Source organism: Rosa rugosa, chromosome 1 (genome assembly GCF_958449725.1).
Source record: "Rosa rugosa chromosome 1, drRosRugo1.1, whole genome shotgun sequence".
NCBI classification, from domain to species: domain Eukaryota; kingdom Viridiplantae; phylum Streptophyta; class Magnoliopsida; order Rosales; family Rosaceae; genus Rosa; species Rosa rugosa.
Genome location: NC_084820.1, coordinates 22654255 through 22677657, shown reverse-complemented (window position 1 = coordinate 22677657; position 23403 = coordinate 22654255). Strand labels below are relative to the sequence as shown.

Below are 23403 nucleotides of genomic sequence, written 5' to 3'. Positions count from 1 at the left end.
AATGAATTCGTTTGGGAGCCTAAACACCAAAAGGCCTTTGACAAAATCAAGGCCTATCTCGTGAGCCCGCCAGTACTTGTTCCTCCCAAGCCTAGATTCCCACTAAAGCTTTATATCTCGGCGGCTGAGGCTTCCATTGGGAGCCTGCTCGCTCAGGACGATGAGGACGGTGACGAGCACACTATCTTTTACCTCAGTAGAACCCTAACGGATTGCGAAACAAGGTATACTCCAATGGAAAAGCTGTGCCTCACATTATACTTCTCAGCGTGCAAGTTGCAGCATTACATGTTATCTTTTACTACTTGCATCATAGCTCAGACTGATCTAGTCAAATATATGATTTCGCGGTCTATCCTAAGAGGTCGCATTGGCAAGTGGGTGCTCGCCTTGTCGGAGTTTTCCCTGCAGTATGTTCCACAGAAGGCAGTAAAAGGGCAAGTGATCGCAGACTTCCTGGCACACCACCCTATGTTGGACACACCCGCCGTACGTGACTTGGAAGTTGCCACAGAGACGATCACTCGACCGGACCTAGCGTGCTTGCCAGAGTACGCCGTGTTGTATCAGGCCACAGTCTCACTCCAACCATGGGTATATTTCGATGGTTCTAGAACGGAAACACTGGCAGGGGCAGGGGTCGTTTTGGAAAACCCAGCAGGAGATCGTTTTTCATACTCTTTCTAGTTAGAGTTCTGGTGTACTAACAACCAAGCTGAATATGAGGCCCTCATTATAGGCCTAGAAGTATTACTGGAGCTAGGGGTCAAAGACATTCAGGTCCGTGGAGACTCTTTACTCGTTATTAATCAGCTTCGCGAAAAAGTTCAGGTGCACGAGCTTTTTGCTCGCTCCATATTTGGATCGTGCTCTTGAACTCCTGGTCCAATTTGATGATGTGGACCTAGAGCATATTCCTCGCGAGTGCAATTTTGCTGCCAATGAACTTGCCCAGTTGGCTAATGGCATCACATTAAAGTCTGGCGTTCCCGGTCCAGCACATTCTAAATATACCTATGCAGCCTATTATTAAGCTCTGGCCGGCACGTGGCTGGGCACTGGACTTGATTGGCATGATTCACCCCCATTCTTCTCTTCAGCACAAGTTCATCATCGTCGCCACCGACTTCTTTACTAAATGGGTAGAGGCTCAGCCTCTACCATTCGGCAATTTATCTTTAATCACATTATTTGCAGGTTTGGCATCCCAGGAGGTGTTGGTGTCGGACAGGGGGGCAGTATTCATGGGACGTGAAGTGGAACAACTCGTCGTTGACTTAGGCATACAGTTCATTCATAGCACCCCATATTATGCTCAATCCAACAGCTAAGTAGAGGCCAGTAAAAAGATTGTCATCACCCTCCTGAAGAAGATGCTGGCGGAAAACCCTTGCTAGTGGCATGAGACGCTGTATGAGACTCTCTAGGCTTATCGTACCTCCAAGCGTAGCCCCACCGCCACGACGCCCTATGCTCTCATGTTCGATCATGACACGGTATTACCTTTGGAGATCAACGTTCAGTCTCTGCGAGTTCAAGACCAACATCATCTTATTGGCGAAGATTATGTTCAGGCCATGTGGCAAGAGCATGAAGATCTTGGCGAGAGACGATTAGAGGCTTTGGACAGTTTAGTGATGGAGAATCAGCCCGTGGCTCGAGCCTATGATAAGAGGACACGAGGCCGCAGCTACAAGGAGGGTGAACTCGTTTGGAAGGCAGTTTTACCGCTAGGTGAGAAGTTGGCCGGGCGAGGCAAATCGACACCATGATGGGAAGGACCTTTTGTCCTTCACAAGGTTTTGGAAAAAGGGGCCTTTCATCTTAAAGATTTGGACGGCGATATTCACAGGAACCCTATCAATGGTCGTTTTCTAACGAAATACTACCCAAGTGTTTGGGAATTTGAAGATCCACCTGACACCCCGGCCACCGCGACAGGGGGGGCAACCATAGCCTTTCTCTGCTCGCGTCCTCATCTTCGTCTGGGCCTACTTAGTGGCCCCACTCTAATGTACTCGCTTCGCCTAGCGAGACTAGGGGCAATACGCTATATATATATGGGCTTTGTTTTCGCGGCCCTTTGACTTGAAGTGCAAATTTTCACTTTTCACAATTCTTATTCTTATTCTTTTTTGACAATGAGTGTTAAAAATATGTGTAACAAGGCCTATACCAGAGGCTTTATAATATACATTAGAAGATTGAAAGTGGCAAAATATTATTGTATTCATAAAGTGGCTTTGCGGCCAAAAGCAATACAGTACAATCGAAAAATTACAAGTTCAAAAATGCAAACTTTCAAGTCTTCTGGATCTTCTTTCAAGAGGGACTCAGTGATCGGCCTTTGTCTCTTCACCCTTCTCACTTGAACCTTGGCAGCCGCTATCGTCTGTACTCGAAGGATGGGAAGGGAAGCGCTCGTGTTCATCCCAACTCTTCTAGTTGTCCATCCTTCAGGCCAAAGGCCTCATTAAAGATGGACATCAGAGGTTAGCAAAGCCAAGTTACCCCATTCATCTCAGGGGTAAAACGGAAGTTCGGTCCGTTAAGCCCAGGAGGTGGGGCGCCGAAGAAGAGCGGTTGACAGAAGGGGGTCTCCCACGCTTCTCCGGCATGCTCCGCGCAAGGGAACCTCAAGAGGATGAATCCCCAGAAGGTGGTATTCCAAGCTAGGAGCTCCTCGTGTTCTTCAACCTATCCGAAGCCTAGGATGTTTCATCCAGGCTTTCAGAAGCCAAAGACACGCGGCTGCCTGAGATTAAGCCATAAGGCCTATCTCAGGCTTGAGATTTCGATATAAGGCCTAAGATCTAGAGGCTAGAGGTGAAGTCATGGAGTAGGGCTTGCAAGGCCATTTCTGGGTAAGCCATGGTTTTGATTTTCTCATCCCCAAAGTATAGGTATATATAGGGCCAATCCGAGTGGCCTAAACCCTTGGATGGACGGGTGAAGGGGTGATCAACGCCATCAATGGGAGTAAATGCAATGATCTCGGAAATGAAGGAAAAATAAGACGCGTGGGGAACAGAACAGTCTTCAAGGAGATAACCGCTCAGTTTCGAGATTATCTGGTCTGAACCGTTTTAATTTGCAATTAAGGCATATTTAAAGATATTGATGGTTACGAGGACACAGGCGCATTGGGTCGGTAAGTGGACTAGAGCAAATAAGTAATATTATTACTGGACTAATTTAAATTACAAAAGATGATGGGCCTACTGCTAGAGGCCTAAAGCCCTTGGGCCGTGTGAGTCAGGCGAAGAAGATGATCGTTCAGATGGAAGCCAGCTTGGATAGCATTATGCTCGGCTTGTTGGGCTGCTGCAGGGGCCTGATCCAAATCTTGAGATAACGCCTTGGAAGCGGCTAGGGGTTGCTCCAGCTGGGCTTCTTCATGAGCAATCCTAGCCCTCAGAGTGGCCAATTGGGACTGAAGATCCCGGATCTGAGACTCGAGATGTTTCTCCTTGAGCTCCAGATCTCTGAGAGAAACGGCATGTTCACCCAAAGAGTCTCGCAAAGCATCCATCTATCGGACAAGGGCTTGGTAATGTGTATGGGCCTGTCTGGCTCGCGCCTCCGCGGCCGCTTTGCGCCTGCACCACCTAGGGAGGTCACCCAGCAGTTTGTCTGTGGCGCGAAATTGAGCTTCATAAATGGCGGCTTCGCGGCGAAGTACTCTGAGATATTCTAAGGCTCGCGCGGGTGCGCCAGGCGCTAGTAAGTCATGACCCATAAGTCGGTGAAGACCTTCTCTTGCATCCTCCACGACGCCAGGAGGAGTTACTTCAAGGACGCAAGCTAGCCGCTCTGACCTGGAAGGCTCAGCAGGAGGCAATGGTGGCGGGACAGGACCAACAATGATAGGGGCCTCGAGAGGCTCCGCGACGGGACCTACCACCTCAGGTACCGCCTGAGGACCCGCTTCTACTGCTACCTCATAGACTTGGGGGGCATGGGAGGCAGGGTCGTTGTCGGCTTCATCCACCAGGTTTGGATCAATAAGGTTCTCGCCAATGGTCTCCTCAGCGGTTATTGCCACCTCCTCAGTTCGGACAGGGCATTGACCCTGAGGAACGAATTTCAACGGTCAAGAAAATCTAAATTAAACGAACTAGGGCGGATGGTAAGTTTGGGACAATAAGTACCTCATCAACAGGTGGCGCTTGGGTAGCAGCAGGAACGTCCTGGGCTCTTACTGTGGGAACTGGCGTGTCTGCCACCGCTTGTTCTTGGTCACCCATAACGACATCAGGCCCAGAGTCGGGCACTACTTGTTCCAGAATACCAGTCCTTGGTGGTTCCTCGTTGGGAGCATCAGGAGGGCACATCCTTTCCTCAGCCTCAGGCAAACTGTCGTCGATTATCTGGACCGACACCGGGGATGGCGGTCGAGGGCTTGTAGCATGGACTTAAGGCTGGGAGGTGATTGGCCTTGAAGGCCCTTGGGCCTGCGAGGAGGCCACTTCTTCCCCGGTATTAGAAGGGCATTCCCCACTCTGCCTCGAAGGGCCTGTAGTCTTATGACGAACCTGTAAGCAAGGAACGTTATAAGATGGAAAGGTAAAGTAAAGAAATAACTTCATTACTCATTGAAATCACAAAAAATACCAGTCGATAGGCGAGTGGTTCATCATCTTCCCAGGGGTTGCTCCGAGGGTCAGAACGACTACGTTTGCGGGCTAGAGCGGCGGCAACCTAGAGAAGGGTGGTGGAATTAAATTGATGCTATAGAGGGTGTCAAAAACTAAAAATAAAGACAAGTTATGTAAGATTTCTTACCTCTTCAGGATCTTCATCATCAGAAGAGTCTGCGATGTCAGGCTCCACTACTACAGCTTTTTGCTTTGCAGCCTGACCCGTGGCGGCGGAGGAAGTATTGGCCGGCTGACCACCAGACGATGGTGCACCCCTGACCCTCAGATTTGCCCGCTGAAACAAAGTATTGGTTAGATAATGAAGGCAAGAAGGTTGAAGTTTATTAACACAGAAAGAAGTTACCTCTTGTGTTGGTTCGCAGATTATAATTCCAGCTTGAGCAAGACGTAGGGCTCGTGTGGGTCGCGGAGCTTGCGCAGGTCATGGTGGTTGTTCTCCGTGGTCAGGGAAGCGAGCGAGTATCTCAGAATTGAGCGCTTGGGGGTAGTTCAGGTGGCGAAAGATTATCGTGAAGAGTTCATCATCCGGTAGAGTCCAACAGTTAATAGAAACTTCCTCCCACCAGTGGTCATATTCCTCGGGGACTCCGTCGACGGGACAAAGTTCGTCAGCCCAGTTAGGGAGGTTGATCAAGGAAAGCATGCTTTGGGCTGGAGGAGGCCCGATCGCGGGGCCAATCCTTCGCCATGAGGTGTTGTAGTTCTAGGAATCATAGAGAGGGAAGGCACCAGTTGGGCTAATCCAAGTTGGCGAGCTAAGTGATTGGGGGCGTAGAGCTCGTAACTGATGTCGTCAGCCGCGAGCCTAATATTTGAGCAGGAGATCGCGCGGCGGAAAGCCAAATGCTCGCGGTCACTATAATCTGGGTCCCCAGGCAGGAATCCTTGTTCAAAGGGAGGCGGGAATCTTCTGTCGAGAACCAGATCCGAGTCTGGTATCTCGTTTAGGAGGTACAAGTATGAAAAACACTCAGAATAAGGAAGGGAGGTGTACCTTTCCTCGCGACAGAACCACTGACCCAGAAGCGCATTAGCCGATGGGTATTTCGGAATGTCTGATCAGCGGAAGTGAGGGAAGTAGACTTGGAGCAAGAAGTCTAGGATCCAGAAGGGGCCAGAAATGCTAACCTCAAAAGGATGCATGGTGGCTTGATAGAGGGCACGGTATAGCGAGCCCAATACAGGTTGCCTAAGGTCGACGTGGCGGCCGTTGTAAAGGGCGGTAGCCAGAGAAGCCCAAGAACCGGTGGGCTTGTTAGAGGAAGTGCAGAAAATGAACTTGCAAAGCCAGTACTCCAAAAAGGCAATGCCACCAGTCGCGTCGTGCTCCTTGCAATAGTGCGTCCGCCACTGAGGATAAGAACGGTTGTGGAGGCTGCGGCCGGTCTGAACCATTCGCGAGGGAAATTTGACGGCGTCGAATTGGCCGTGCACATAAGGCTCATCATCAATAGGAAGCCCTGTGATGGTGAGGATGTCCAGCAACGTTATACTCATCTGACCAAATCTGAAGTCGAAGATGTTGCTGGCAATATTCCAAAAGCAAAGGATGGGAGCCAGGGGTGTGCGATTGCCTCCGCTGGGGAGTTGAAAGCACAAATCGATGGTGTGGGTAATGCCTACCGCGTCCCAGCGAGCCAGATCTCTTCCTCTAACCTCGTGATACCAAGCGAGTTCTTCCGTGCTAATCGAGGGCCAAAACCCTATTATGGCTTTGTCTTGACGTTGGCCCCAACTACTGAAATCTCCAGGAGTCCTTCGGAGGACTGGAATGGGGCGACGAATGGGCAGGCCATATAAGGCCATGGCATCTTCTGGGATGGCATCTCGCGGAGTAGGATGCCCAATCCGACTTGAGAATTGGGGAAACTGAGTAACAAGAGCCTCTGGATGGTGGTTCGAGTGAAACACCGCACGTCAATGCCGGTTCCCTAGGCATGGGCGGTCTCTTCGTTGATTTCCTTTTCCTGATCGATAACTATTTTCTTCTGTGGAGCCATTTCTGGGTTTTTGAAGGAAGAAAGTGTGGAAGGAGAGACTGTTCTGGGTTTAGAGACTGAAAGAGTTTCTGATGTGACAGGTCTGTGCGACAAGATTTAGATAGAGGATTTTGTGAGGGAAACGATGTGACGAAAAGACGTTTAGCAGTTGGGCAGACGCAAACCCACATTTATGGCCTCGTTTATGTCATAAGTCGTGTCGCTTAAGTCCTCTTCAATCAGTTATACATTCGTGGGCCTGATCTCGAGGCCTGGGGGGCAATGTTTAAGCCCAAAAAATTTTTAGGCAAGATCCCTTAAGGGGGTTCAGCATAGCGGGCCGATACCTGCGGCCCAAAATTAAGTCTATTTGGGTTTGGGTTACAGCTTCGCCCATTCCGAGATCCATAAGGAAAACGAGCCCTTATAGGAATCAAGTAGCAGGGACCAATTAAGAATCTTCAGTCAATATTCCTTCTATGGCAAGGAACAGTTGAAACCCTAGATATAAATACCGGGGTTAAAGGACACAAAAAAAAACAACAACAACTCTCCAATCAATCTCAACGATTATCAAAGTCTCTCCAGAGCAAACCTACCTTCAACCTAGTTGAAACCAGCGAAGCAAGGGTAACGCCCTCGCAATCCAGCGAAGCTAAAGTCACGCTTTAGCAAACCCGTGCTTTCTCCTACTTCCCGGTGATTGCTCTGCTTAGTCTACAACACTAAGTATCGACTCGGTGATGCAAGAGATCACACCACAAGTCCTTATCCGTAAGGCAAGAAGTCCTTTTCCGAAAGGCATAGAAAAGAACCTGGTGACGAGGTTGGTGCTCTCCTCGTCCACAGCATTTGATCAAGAAGTCAGGTCAATGGATGCCCCAACGACTGCACCACACGGTGCTAGCACGCCTGCGCACTCAAAAGAGACTGTTTGCACGCCAGACTGGTTTTGGAGCCAAACAACTGTTATTGAAGGAATGTATTCATTGGAGTAAGGTGGCGATGAAGAGTGATGGTGGCGGAGAATGAATGGCCGGGGAAGTGTGTGGTGGTGAGATTAGTTATAGAGGTCCAGAGGTGTGGACAAAATTCTGACCAATAAAGGGCGCATTTCTTATTTTATCTAATTTAAGGTTTTTTTTTTATTTTTAATTTTGGTATTTTTAGAGAAGCGGAGTAAGAGCTAACTCAGAGATACATAGCAATGGGGGTTAGACTAAAACATAGCCAAAAAAAATACAAAAGTGAAAAGTACATTAAAATCAGGCACAGTAAAATAATACATTTTACATTTTTACTGACTCTAAATGCTATGACAAAATAAGACTAATCGACTATTGCTTCTTTTTCTTTATAACCTATTTTTCGTGAAGCAAATGGTGTGGCCCATAGATTGACACATCTTGCTAGTGTCTCTTACCTAGATGATTATTGGTTAGATGAGACTCCTGTGATTATCCATGATGTACTCTATGAGAATTCTTGTACTAGTACTCGAGGTGTAGGTAACATGTCCCCCTCGCTGTACAATCATCCCTCTTATATTAATAATAATAGCGGGCATGGGGCTGAACCTCCCAGTTAGGCTGGGTTCCAAACCCCTTTTCAAAAAAAAAAAAAAAAAAGACTTGCAACAAAAGTAAGGAGTTCAATCGACCAGATGGAACCCATTTTGGTAGCTCCAAAATCAGCTAATCTGTCAGCCAGTGCATTCCATTCCTTGTAAATATGGGTCACTTTAAATTGCATGGAGTGCGCACAATGCAAGCAATTGACCCATGTCACCCTAAATTTCCAAGGAACCAACTGAGGTGCTTTGAAGTAATGAACCACTAGAGCTGGATCGGATTCTAGCCAAAGCTTATTCCAACCTCTTTCTGAAGCCGCAAAAGTGGCTTCAATGACTGCCGAGAGCTCAGCCTCAACTGCACTGTGAACGGTAGCTCTATGGGCAAAAGCATCCATGAACAAGCCCTCAGAATCTCTGAAAATACCTTAGAGTCTCAGAGTCTCATTGATTGTTTTCCGGCCAAGATGTTTGGTAAGGCAAATTTGTTATTTTTCAAACTTGTAACTTGTGTGCAATTATTCAATGGTTTCCTCAATAAACAAAAGTATTATCAAAAGTGTTATCAGATGAAAGGAATCATTCCTATTCCTAGCGGAAGGCCAAAAGGATTTGATGCCATGAAGAAATGACTGAGGCTAGGGTTAGTCAAACAGAGTGTTGGTAGGGCACATACGTCTTTGAATTGGTCTCACACTTGGACTCGATCTTGAACCTAAGGTGATCGTGAACAACTCTCAAGTGATGCAAAATTCAATTTGAATCGGTGGACTCAGTTTTTCATACAGGACAATAATATGAAGGGCAATTTATCGTGGCCAACAAATAAGAAGTCTATTTTAATTTAGTGAGAAGAAGCAGTTTCGTAGAGAGTATAGGCATGAGGAATTTATATAACTTTGTCAAACTAATATGCATGGATGTGAAATATTTTGCTTTGTTAAAGCAAATTCGAACCGTTTTGCACAGGATTGCAACACTGTCAGAAGTCATAAAGTCGAATTAGTCGGTCATTATGAACCTAACTTGCAAGACAAAAAACGCAACAAAAGTCATTGTAAATTTAAATAACAACATAATCAGTTTGTCAATGCAGTGTAACTTTCAAGCTGAGTTAATAGCTACATGCCTTAGGCCAGTATGAAAAGCAATTCACTATAAGAAAAATAAGTGCAGAACTGCAGAAGGCTCTTAGAAGCTCTACTTACTAGCTAGACTCGCAGTAGAAGGCAGTTTGATAGGAAAGCCATAATTCATGATCAACGAGACCGACCGAGAATCAAACACCAATTTTACCCATATATTACGCATTAGAAAAACCTACTCGATCTACCTGCTCGTATGCTGTATCTACCTGCTCGTATGCTGTACCTATATTACACTTTTTAGTTCTTACCTAGACTGTCCTTCATTTCAAGGTAATATGCACTTTTTGAAGCTACCATTGATGCAGAACGGATGACAGTCCAATTCGAAGAGCAGCTTGATCGTGCAAGAGGAGGAAAACGAAAAGTGACTAGTAGCCACGCCATCGCTCGGTGTCCGATTGGGTCGTGCCATAGCTTTCCGGAAAGGGAATCGCGCCAGGAACAAGACTTGTAGCTATGTCACAACATGTGGGCTTTCGGGGTCGTTTAGGGCCTCAAAACTGCATTTTTCTAATTTTCGGTGTTGTGGTTTTCTAGTTTATTTTTGGGTTGTTTTCGTTTTTATCCATGGGCTTTAGGGTTTCATTGTTAGTCGCCCTAGAGTTTCTTTTCTCTTATTTAAGCAACCTTAAACGGCTGCAGAACTATCTTTCATCTTATTATCAATCAAATAGAGAATTTTCTCTTTTATCTCTGGTGGATTCCAGAATCCTTTGTTTAGGTTTATCGCTTGTAAACCTAGTTATCATTTCGACTGCGTCAACCATCAAACATGGGCACGTACAGAACTACTTTAAAAACTCAGAAATCACAAAGAAGGAAGTTTCTGAAATTGGTTCGGTAAAATTTCCGAAATAAGATTATAGAACATTATTACACAAACTCACAAAGTAAAAAGGCGCTATTTCGATACTCTTCTCTTTTATTTTCAGTTATACGAGCAATAGGAGGTCAATTAAAACAAGTGACAAAAAACGTACCATGAAGAAAACTCGAACAAAGATCACATATCTCATACCCGCTTTACTCCGATCAGCGATTTGGCAGCACCAAACGCTTTAATGCTGCCTCTATTAGTAGAGGTAGCCAAGTTATCTTGCAGGCCATTTACTTGCTTAATTTCTATTTCAAAGCCTTTATACAATCTTAGCAAACTAAATATGAAAAAAGAAAGCAAGAAAAAGATGGAGGATAATGCTTCATTTTCATACTGTTTTATTCATATATGCATGGCTGGCAAGATAAAGAAGCACCCTATATCTCATATCAAATATTTGTTTTAGTTATAATAAGATGTCATTTTTATTTACAAACTATGGAACATGCTCATTTTATGTAATTTCCCACAACATATCCCTAAAACAACCGAACCTAAAAGTTCATAGAGCATATAAGGTAAACCACGATTCCGAAAACGTTTGATCAAAAAAGTGATCCATACTAATTAGAGCATTCACCGTAAAATTTTACGAGAGAAAATAGTAAAATGAACTCTTAAAAAAAATGCATTATTATTTGACTTTAAAGTATGGAACATTTGCTTAACAAACAAACAATTTAGAGGACGGAGCATCACTCTCCATCCAATCTGTTAAATATGGTGGTTATTTTATATGGTACTTGCATCTAATTGTCAGATCAAGATGCTCTGCAATAACCTTCCCATACCAATACTGTTCTACAATTGTACTTTTGTTAGCAGCATTCTCTTATTTTAGTGCATTATATTTCTTAGAGAAGTGGTGTTTCTTATCAAATTGTAATAATGATAATAAACTATTGAATGGGAATATGGGATCTCAGATTAAGGGAGGTGAACTTTTCTTAGGCCAAATAATAAGAGAAATAAGCACATGAACAGACGAGATCACGAAATGTCATTATGGCCAGATTATAAAATGATGGGGGTTGTTTTGCTAAACTTCTAGACAGAAATATAAGTGAGAGAATGCAATTAAATAACAAAATTACGCGTAGCACAATCAAGCTGCCAGCTAAGTCCATAATAAATTAAGGCGTCCATATTATATGTGTTCCGGTTCATTTGAATTATTGCTTATTATATGATAACCGTCAAGACCGGAATCTGTAACTCATATTTTGACTGAATCCTATATAGCTCGAGACTTATTAGGGTCTGCTCATTTGGAGTTGGTTATTTCTCACTCTCTTTTTTATTTATTTTTTTTCCTTTTTTTCTTATCCACTTCACTTCACCTCATCTATTTCATGATATCAAATTTGAGAATTAAACCGTAAACTTAACGTCTTTAGTTATTCTAAACTAGCCTTATACCTGTGAGATGCACGTGTTATGGTTGAAATGAGGAGAACGTGGAAGTTTTCGTCTCACCCATCCTCAATTTATATATATATATATATATATATATATATATATATATATATATATATATATATATTTACCATAATAGCCTCTTTTAGATAATTCATTATGAGCTCTATTTTTACCCTAAAATATATTTTTGGGCATTTCAAAATTTGATGAAGTATTCAACACCAAACTTTGGATTTCATGCCTAGTATCATTTGCTCTAGTGGTATAAGTCTCTCTTTTATAAGTGGGAGGTTGTGAGTTCGACTCACAAAAGACTAGTTGTTGTATATGAGTTGTTTATTTGATTAAAAAAAAAAAAACTTTGGATTTCATTATTCAGCTACCGTCCCCAAACTATGCTGCCAAGGCCAATTTGATACCCGAACTCTCAAAAGTATCAATGTGATACCCAAACACATATTTTGACACCAACGTGATACTTCCGTCCAAAATTTCTGACGGCGCCGTTTCTTTGCTGACGTGGCAAGCACGTAAAGACCAAAAACAAAGAAAAAGACCAATTTGCCCTTTTCTTTTGTTAATTGTTTTTTTTTTTTCCTTCTTCTTTTTCTTCTTATTCTTCTTCTTCTCAGATGATCTGGGACTTTCCCAGAAAACTTGGAATCATCATCATCAAGAGAGTCGATGATGCTTAAGCCTCCCCAGGTCCTCTTATGCCCATGAAGAGGTGGTCTTGGTGACCTAAAGGGGCTGCGTAGATTCGAAAACACCTTGAAATTTAGATGTCATCATGGCCATGGCGATAATCGAAATTGAGGGGGGTCTGGAAGGGCAGATCGAGAAGGCAAACGAGACGGGTGTGGGCTCGGATCTGGTCGGTGACTGGCGAAGCAACTGGGGAGTCAAATGAAGTGTTGGTCACAATGGGCTAGGAGTTTTGTGGTGGTTCGGAGTCGGAGTTGGGGTGGGGGTGGTCGTCGTTACAGTTGGGGTGGGGGTGGTCGTCGTTACAGTTGGGGTAGGGGTGGTTGTCGTCGGAGTCGGTGTCAGAGAGGCCGATGAATTCCCAGAGAGTCTTGATCAAAGTCTTCGAATTGCAAGAATTGGAGGACGACCCTCGCAACTGGGCCCGCCTTGGTCATCTACGATCTTGTCTCCGCCGCCTCCTTCGAGCCTCCTGGCCGCTGGTCCTCCCTCCACAAGCTCGTCGTCTTCTGCCCCAGCCTCCTCCAATCTGGCGTCCTCCAATAAGCCATGGTTGTTGTGCCGCAGGCGTCGTCGAAGGCGGTGAGGTTTCCGCAGAGGCCGGGGTTCGGGACGGTCGGTAAGAAAATTCAAGTCAGAGCCAATCACTTCCTGGTGTAGGTTGCAGACAGAGACCTCCACCATTACGATGCAAGTTTTTCCCTTTCTTTTTCTTTTTCTTTTTAATTGCAAAAATATTTTATTCATGTAAATTTATGCTTTTACTACACCTGCGGAAAATTTTGTTCAAACCGACGAGGATTTCTTTGACAAATTGATTGATGATGATGACATTGATTTTTCTGGGTATTCACATAGTTCTGTAGCAAAGGTTGAGCTTGATGTGGTTTAAGATATTTTGAAATTGAGTATATCGGATGTAGGCACCAGTGGCAAGAACAGGGTTGAATCTTTGACTCATGGGGAAGATATTCCTACATGAAACCCAGGAAGCATGAATGTTTGACTTAAATTTCAAGAGCTAAAGTAAAGCGAAGAAAGGAAGAGGTGAATCTGAGTTATGATTGGAGGTAGTGTTGGGAAGAAGAAGAAGAAGAATTGGAGTGGGAGGAGGTAGTGTTGGGAAGAAGAAGAAGATTTGGAGTTGGGAGAGAGAGCTATTTTCATAGTTTCGTTCCTTTTTTTTTTTTTAATTAGCTTGTAGTGAAAGACTATTCTGCCCTTGATAAAAAAAAATTGTGTCTCCACGTCAGCAAAGAAACGGTGCCGTAAGAAATTTTGGACGGAAGTATCACGTTGGTGTCAAAATATGTGTTTGGGTATCACATTGATACTTTTGAGAGTTCGGGTATCAAATTGGCCTTGGCAGCATAGTTTGGGGACGGTAGCTGAACTTTTCTCTATTTTATAACATAAATACATGATGTAAAGATTAAGTTTGTAAGAAGTCAACCAAATTAGAGGCATTTTTTTTTAGGGCAACGGAAGACTGATCCATTGATATTAAATCATACGACCTCATTCGGTCAAGCTTGAGAGTGATACGCTCAAAGCAAGCACATAATTTAACCCTGAAAACATCGTTAGTATATGGCAAATAGGGATCGTTCTATTCCGGGGATTGAGGGTACACCTGTCATTGTCAAACAATTAAACAATTAAAATTAAAACAAAGTAATATAAACACAAAGATATTCACAAGTATAAACATATTTACGAAAAAGGGGGAATTTTGGATTTTGGATTCGAAAATAAACTAAGTTAAGAAAACAAATAAAATGCAAAAACATAAAAATACGAATGGAATGAAGGAACAAAGATCAAAACCGAAACTTATGATTAAAATTGATTCAAACCCTAATATTGTTCATCTAAGTCATGAGAAAGGAGTTGATCATGTGAAACATTCGAAAGCAAATGAATTCCCATTTTTTACTTTTCAATGCTAATTAACCTAAGCGAAAGCACCTAGATTAATCCTATCAAACATGCAATCAAACCCTAGAAAGCTAGTCAATCATGTCATGTTTAACGCATTACACATAGAGAAAGGCTATCAACTCAAGTGTACAACTTAGTATGGAAAAGTCCACCTAATTGCAATTCTCTTTAATTAAATTCGATCTTTGTACAAAACCTTTACTACTTTGATTCAAGTTTACACAAAACGAAAAGTCGATTTCATGTTCTTAAACCTAGCACCATTCATATCGAAACCCTAAGTGTTTGCAACCACATAAGATTAAAATACAAAAGTTATCTATAACGCAAATTTAATTAAACAAACCCACATAAGCAACTCTCGAATCACAATATATGAATCTGAAAATTCTCAATTAATCATAAAATTCCAGAAATTAACAATTGTTCAAACATATATGTCAACTAAGGCAAAACCAACAAAATACAAAGCAAAGGTTACAAAGTAGAGGTCGAATTACACCGTGGATGGAAGATGAAGATGGGTGAATAACGTTGAATCCTTTGAGACTCGAAAGCAAGCTTCAAAGGTGGAGGATGGATGATGATGCTCACGGCTTGGTTCTTCTCTTCCTTGGCCTTGCTTGAACTTCGTGGCTTGCCCTAGAGGATGTTGGAAAGGAAAATGGAAAGGAAATGGAGAGACAAAGAAGATGGAATGGATGAAGGAATTTGCTTAGAGTGAGAGGAGAAGGTGTTTATATAGGGAAGAAAAAGAAGAGTGAAATGATAAATGGAAGAAAAATAATGAAAGTGGTTTGTAAAATATGGAAAAGATGGAGTAATGATGAAATGAAAGCAAGGCATGAAGGTGCAGAAGTATGGAAGTGATGATGATCTATTGGAGCAGAAAAATATATCCAAGGAAAAAGAGAAAAGCATCTAGCTTTCTTCATGTGGGTAGGAAACTTGAACATGTGGTGTTGAGCTGTTTTAGGTCAGTTTCTGCCCTTTTATTCCTTCAATTATTTCTCCAACAGGAATTCAGTTTTGGCTCGTGACTTCTTCATATGAAATGATCTACCATGAGTGTAGATCATTTTGGTAAAATTTCAGAATTTATTTTCATGCCTTTGGGCTGGAAATGCTGCTGGACCTCTTACAGGTCCAGTTTTCCAGTTTTGCTTCTGCAGGAAATTGGGCTGACTGTTTGAAGGCCTTCCACTCAATTATAGCTCTGGCACTCTTCATAAGAAATGATCCTTAGGATGTGTAGAATGGATCTGGAAAGTTTCAGCTCATTTGAAGTTCATTTGGTCCGGCGGCCGCTCCTTCTTCCTTGCTTGGCTTGGTTTCTCCTAGCCGGAGTAGGAAAATGTGTAAAATTGACATTTTAGTACATTTCCATTTTTCTCCACCATTTATAGGTAAGTGTGGACCTAATGCTCATTTCACCATCATTTACTCCAATGTACCTAAGAAAATAGAAATTGAGTTAAAAATCGATTCGTTAAGGAATTAACTAAGCAAAATGTGAGGAATTAACTATTAAAATACCACTTTAAAATGCTCCTATCAAATTCCCCCACACTTAGCTTTTGCTAGTCCCTTAGCAAAATCAAAAACTAACAAACTAAAAAGACTATGACACAAAACAAAGAAACCAACGAAAAAAAATGACTAAGTATGGAAACAAAAACACAAAGACTCAAAGAAACCAAAAACGTAAAACACAAAGCAAAACACAAAGAAAAAAATGTCACACATAAAAGAGTAAATTCAAAGACAAAGACCAAGATGTTGACATCACAAAGACCTCTATTGCCCTTTAATATATTGTCTCAGAAATCTCTTACTTTCACAACACCAAGATTAGCACTCAACCAAGAATCAATGTTAAGCATTCGAGAGTTAATTAAAACATATGATCCACACATACACAAGTAGGACTTGGTTGTAACAATGGTGATGGGGTTTAGCTTAGCATGCTTCAGACAAGTATGATTCATATCCTCACAAGGTATATCCACTCTTTCTTCTCTCAGATCAAGGCAATGCTTAAAAGCTTATAATCACTCATTTATATGTGAGAGAACATATTTTAAGGCAGTCAAATAGCTCACATATATAAGAAACGAAAAGCACTTTGTGAATATAATTTTTTTTTCAAAAGATCTCATGAAGGATATCAACTACTTGCACGAATGGACCCAAGCCATAGGTTCAACTCTTGTAACTCATCTCCACATCAAAGGCTGTCCCATCTTAAGGATCAAGAAGGTCTTCTCAAAGGGTTGTAATGGGGCTAAGGCTCAAAGTTTTCAGAAATGAAAGGTATGGAATGTCAAAGTATCCTAAAAACCTAGCAGAGCTCATGCAGATGTAGAGAGACTTCTAGAAATCCACCAACTCAAAACGCCACACCCATAGAGGTAAAATAAAAGGGCTAATGTCTTCATGTTGGGCCCAACCTTCCTTCTAAACTTCCTTTGAACTCTAGTGAAATGGACAAAGGTCAAATTTTTCTGTAGTGGGCCTTCAATTCAAAGCAAACTCCAAAATCACTAAGTATGGGGGATGAAAGTCCATAAACATATATATATTTTTTTTTCTTTCTTTTTCTTTTTAGCCGTACACAATTTTTCTCTTTTCTTTTCATTTTTTCACGGCTTCAACATATCATTTTCTTTATGGACAAGTCTATCCCCACACTTGAACTTTCACCTCTTCTCAATTTTCATCCTTAGCACCAAACCCATGTAGTATGTCTCAAAAGATAGCTCCACTAAGTTTTTAGAACAAAGGGTAGGATTATCACTATACTAAGGTTCAGGGGTTAAGGATTTTTAGGGTGATGAAAGAAAAGGCTTAATGTAGGCTCAAAGGGGTTTATCTAGGGGGGTCCCACGACGGGCACAAATGGGGACACAAGTTTATTTAGCAATGGTGGTAATTCCTAGAGAACCTCTATCCCTTCCAGAATCAGGGCCATGTATTGATATCACGTCTCAACAAGCACAAGAGCGAATTCTAGCATTCTCTAGTCAATTAAACTTAATCTATGGCAAGCAGTCAATCAAGATGAAAGAATAATGAGATCATCAAAACATCGCCAAGAAATTAAGAATATATTTTTCATTTCACTCCAAGAAAAAGGGACATGGTTCAATTATCTCACATGGATTTTATGAATCACAACTCATCTTAACATGCTCATATTCTGTACCAAGGTCATGCAATCCATATCCACTACAAGTGCATACATTTTTCATATATCTCAATTAACCAAAGAATACCATGTTAAAATCATCTCAATGTTGTGATCCTCTTTTAGTCATGATTTCAGAGATATAGAATCATCCAGACAGTTGAAAGGCATCCTAAGACTCAAAACAAAACAAAAACAAGAACAACACATAAAGTGATGCAACATACAAGAAAAAAAACGTTTTGGACTTAGGGATATTTCTCTTCTCCTTTCGGTAACTCCTTTGGAACATGACCAGGTGAAGAGAGGAACGATTTTGGCGGAGCTCAACTCACTTGATTTACAGGGGACGAGACCCTTTGTCAGCACTTCTCATATCCAAACTAGACCTTTAGACATCATATCCCATTGGATGCGCCTACGATGAAGAAGATATTTTCCCAAAATTCATTTTGACTCTAACAACAAACAAACAAAACAAACAAACTAAAGAACAAAGATAAACAAAAACCAAAACATGAATATAAAACCTAAAACAAAGTTAACGATTTTTTTTTTTTTTTTTAAATTTTTTTAATTTAATTTTTTTAATTTTCTGATTTTTCTGATTTTTTATTTTGTTTTCTTTTTATGACAAAAACTAACTACAAGCATTAATCCTTCCCCCCACACTTAAATCATACATTGTCCTCAATGTTAAACAAGTTAGAGCATGCAATGAACAATTATCATGTGAATGGAATGATTAACTCAAGAAAACCTAAAAACAAAAACTAAAAACGCAAATAACAAAGATACAATCAGAAAATAGTAATAGAGGAGATAGAGTTTAAGAGAGCAAATCTGCGTTGATGGCTCCTCCACAGCTACGGTTGAAATGGGTTGCCTCCCATGCAGCGCTTAATGTTTAAAGTCTTTCAGCCTAGACTTGTACCTCCATTTACTCCTTTGGAGGAGCGGTATGCGGGCGAGTGGCAGCCTTCTTGCTGGTTTCAGCCTTCGGAGGAGGGTTCTGATGGAGTGACATAAATAAATAAAAAAAACGGGGGAGGCAAGGTTCGAAACCTTAACCTGCTGCACGAAACCTTTGTCCCCAACCACTGGAGCACAAGCTGTGCTTAATATAATGTGTACAAATTTTATACTTATTATGTCATAAACGAACATAATAAAAATAAACGAGAGGCGAGGTTCGAACCTCAGACCTCTTGTACACGAACTTTACACTCAACCACTCGAGCACGGCTGCTCACGTTATTATCCATACCAATCCTTTTATTTAAACCAACTGTTTCAACTGTTTCAACAATTCGGCACAAAAAATCCAAGACTGTTGCAGAAACCCAGCCCAACGTATCCAAAACTGTTACAGAAATCCGGCCCAACTCATCCAAAACTGTTTCAGAAACTCGGCCCATCATGTCCAAAACTGTTTCTGAAACTCGGCCCATCAGGCCTCCACCCACAGCTACAGTGATGCCTTGATCCGAGACAGGCCCAAGTACGGCCCACTTGTGTCACGGCTTATCCCTTCCGTGATTTACGGCAGTCAAATCTGCTTTCGGCTACAGCTGTCTGCCACAGCGCCTCGAGATTCCCTCGGTCCCCTTACACGCTCTCCACGCGCCAACAACTTTTCCGGGTTTCAGGGCGACTTTAATCCAACGCGTAGAATGAATCACAGGAATCGTCCATCCAACGGTGGAGATCTGCTCACCTCGCTCTATAAATAGGTGCATTCTGAGGGCGCAACTGTTCACTCCAAAGGAACGAAAATCTCTCCTGAGTTCCAGCCCCTCTCTCCCAACTCTTCAGCTTTCCTCTTCTTTCAAAACTCAAAATATTTCTTCTTCGATTCAATCCTTCTCTTCTGATCTTCTCTCCCATCTAGTTGATTCAATCCCATCTTTCCTCTGAACTTTCAGATCTCCAACACACCATCATCATCCTTAATCCCTTTAACAACAACTCCTTCAAACACTTGACAACTTTACTCTTCGATCTTCACATCCCCTCAACCCATCACCATGGAACCACGAACTCTGCAACTGATGGAGCTACAAACCCCGCAACAAATCGAGGATGGAGGAAACAACCAAGCAGCCGGGAGTAGTGCCAACACAGATTTCTGGCGAAGCCGTGCCAGGTGGGTTCCTACTCCAGATCAAATAAGGATCCTCAAGGATCTTTACTACGACAAGGGAGTTAAGTGCCCAACTACAGAGCACATTCACGAGATCTGTCTCCAGCTGAACCAGTATGGACATGTTGAGGGCAAGAACATTTATTTTTGGTTCCAGAATGTCAGGGCTCGAGAGAAGCAGATGAAGAGGTGCAATCAGGCTGCTCAAGTGCCCATGGGAACTAGTTCTCCTGGTACTGGTGGATCCATTGATCTCAATTTTGGGTCCACTGGTTCTACTGGTGCTGGTGGATCCATCGACATCAATTTTGGGCCAGCTGGTGGATCCATTGACATCAATTTTGGGTCCACTAGTTCTACTGATGATGGTAGATCCATTAATCTCAATTTTGGTTCCACCGATTCTACTGGTAATGAAGGATTTCTTGATTTAAATTTTGTTTCATATTCTTCCTCACACTTCAACACTAATACCAGTACAACTCTTTTGGCACAACAGGAGGACAAACATCCCTGCAACAACGAGGAGGAGATCACCAGGAGATTGAAACCCTTCCATTGTTCCCCATGCCTGGTGAGGACATCTTTGGCAACATGAAGACTACTTCCGAGGGAGGTAGCGGTTATGGCGGTGGCTCTCGCATTTCCCTTGAGCTCAGTCTCAACTCCTCCGGAGCTGCTGATTTGGCATAGTACAGTGTATTATTTTTATTATTATTATTTTATTTTATTTTATTTTTTTTTGTAAAAAGCTGAATTTAATAAGACTGAATGAATGCATTTTATTATTTTTTTTTTTATTTTTTTATTTTTTATTTTTTTTTTTTATTATTATTATTATTTTTTTTTAAAATATAGGACTCAAAAATATTTATAGGACTCAAAATGAAAGACAAAAATATTTATAGGATTCAAAATGAAAGACAAAAATATAAATCCATTCCCCCACACTTAAATATTGCATTATCCTCAATATAATCAATTAAAAGCATGCAATGAAATAAGTAAGCATATAGGGATGGAATTTACGAAAATAACTACTAAAACAAAAAGAAAATGGAGGAGTAAAAGGGGAAGAGAAAGCAAATCTGATTATATTTTGAATTGGGTTGTCTCCCAAGCAGCGCTTGTATTTTACGTCTTGCAGCCAGACGGTACCTACATTAAATAAAGTTAGTAACTTAATATTAACAAAGAAATACAAAAAAAATAAACAAGTAACTATGAATTACAAACTACAAGTATAATTAACAAGTATTTTGTACATAAGACACAAGTTAAGTATACAAGTGAGTATAAAACGTAAAAAAAGTATTTTTACAAGTATAAAGTGTGAAACAACAAAATAATTTACACGTAAAGAGTATGCACAAGTATTTCTTTTGTTATAAACATTATTGATATCAAATCTAATTCCAAGCGGTAAATCAAGTGGACGTGCGGCCCAAGTATAGTCGTCTAGACACAAAGTCCCTCCTACATCCGTTGGGCAACCTTACTGAAATGGCCAGGTAGGGGAGGGCGAACACAAGAGGAAAAATCCATTTTGGCATGAGCTAGGCCCATTTATAAGCACTTCTGGATTCAAAAACCCGTCATGAACGTTGTCCCCTTCCTAGACACCATCTCACATAGGATATTCTTACTAGGATGTAAAAGGTCCTAAGTGTGTTAGACAGTTCAATGAATGTTAATAAAGGCCGCCCTCAACCTTAAGGGACCTGAACTAGGTACCAATAAGGGGTTTAGGCCAATATTAATAAAAACGACTTCACCTATTCCATTCAATTTACAACTTACAATTAAAACTCGTATTCAACAATAAAAAAAACAACCTAGTTAATTTAAACTAAGTATCAAACAGTTTATATACAATAATTAAAAACAAAAACAAGTGATTTTTCAATTCCCCGGCAACGGCGCCAAAAATTGATACGCTTTGAGCAAGCGCATAATTTAACCCTGAAAACATCGTTAGTATATGGCAAATAGGGATCGTTCTATTCCGGGGATTGAGGGTACACCTGTCATTGTCAAACAATTAAACAATTAAAATTAAAACAAAGTAATATAAACACAAAGATATTCACAAGTATAAACATATTTACGAAAAAGGGGGAATTTTGGATTTTGGATTCGAAAATAAACTAAGTTAAGAAAACAAATAAAATGCAAAAACATAAAAATACGAATGGAATGAAGGAACAAAGATCAAAACCGAAACTTATGATTAAAATTGATTCAAACCCTAATATTGTTCATCTAAGTCATGAGAAAGGAGTTGATCATGTGAAACATTCGAAAGCAAATGAATTCCCATTTTTTACTTTTCAATGCTAATTAACCTAAGCGAAAGCACCTAGATTAATCCTATCAAACATGCAATCAAACCCTAGAAAGCTAGTCAATCATGTCATGTTTAACGCATTACACATAGAGAAAGGCTATCAACTCAAGTGTACAACTTAGTATGGAAAAGTCCACCTAATTGCAATTCTCTTTAATTAAATTCGATCTTTGTACAAAACCTTTACTACTTTGATTCAAGTTTACACAAAACGAAAAGTAGATTTCATGTTCTTAAACCTAGCACCATTCATATCGAAACCCTAAGTGTTTACAACCACATAAGATTAAAATACAAAAGTTATCTATAACGCAAATTTAATTAAACAAACCCACATAAGCAACTCTCGAATCACAATATATGAATCTGAAAATTCTCAATTAATCATAAAATTCCAGAAATTAACAATTGTTCAAACATATATGTCAACTAAGGCAAAACCAACAAAATACAAAGCAAAGGTTACAAAGTAGAGGTCGAATTACACCGTGGATGGAAGATGAAGATGGGTGAATAATGTTGAATCCTTTGAGACTTGAAAGCAAGCTTCAAAGGTGGAGGATGGAAGATGATGCTCACGGCTTGGTTCTTCTCTTCCTTGGCCTTGCTTGAACTTCGTGGCTTGCCCTAGAGGATGTTGGAAAGGAAAATGGAAAGGAAATGGAGAGACAAAGAAGATGGAATGGATGAAGGAATTTGCTTAGAGTGAGAGGAGAAGGTGTTTATATAGGGAAGAAAAAGAAGAGTGAAATGATAAATGGAAGAAAAATAATGAAAGTGGTTTGTAAAATATGAAAAGATGGAGTAATGATGAAATGAAAGCAAGGCATGAAGGTGCAGAAGTATGGAAGTGATGATGATCTATTGGAGCAGAAAAATATATCCAAGGAAAAAGAGAAAAGCATCTAGCTTTCTTCATGTGGGTAGGAAACTTGAACATGTGGTGTTGAGCTGTTTTAGGTCAGTTTCTGCCCTTTTATTCCTTCAATTATTTCTCCAACAGGAATTCAGTTTTGGCTCGTGACTTCTTCATATGAAATGATCTACCATGAGTGTAGATCATTTTGGTAAAATTTCAGAATTTATTTCCATGCCTTTGGGCTGGAAATGCTGCTGGACCTCTTACAGGTCCAGTTTTCCAGTTTTGCTTCTGCAGGAAATTGGGCTGACTGTTTGAAGGCCTTCCACTCAATTATAGCTCTGGCACTCTTCATAAGAAATGATCCTTAGGATGTGCAGAATGGATCTGGAAAGTTTCAGCTCATTTGAAGTTCATTTGGTCCGGCGGCCGCTCCTTCTTCCTTGCTTGGCTTGGTTTCTCCTAGCCGGAGTAGGAAAATGTGTAAAATTGACATTTTAGTACATTTCCATTTTTCTCCACCATTTATAGGTAAGTGTGGACCTAATGCTCATTTCACCATCATTT

General features: G+C 41.3%; 1 protein-coding gene across 1 annotated transcript; it reads left to right on the top strand.

The window, feature by feature from the left end:
• The first annotated feature begins 19514 nt into the window (after positions 1-19514).
• On the top strand, positions 19515-20323 carry LOC133724024 (protein WUSCHEL-like). Its single transcript, XM_062150859.1, has 2 exons — positions 19515-20040; positions 20130-20323. Exons 1-2 carry the CDS (start codon positions 19515-19517, stop codon positions 20321-20323), a joined length of 720 nt encoding a protein of 239 aa, XP_062006843.1.
• Positions 20324-23403: the final 3080 nt, after the last annotated feature.

Bases quoted from the DNA above. Each gene is read 5' to 3' on its own strand.
- LOC133724024 (XM_062150859.1), top strand. From the start codon at position 19,515: ATGGAACCACGAACTCTGCAACTGATGGAGCTACAAACCCCGCAACAA. The intron at 20,041-20,129 runs GTAATGAAGGAT...TTGGCACAACAG, and splicing joins TGGTTCCACCGATTCTACTG to GAGGACAAACATCCCTGCAA.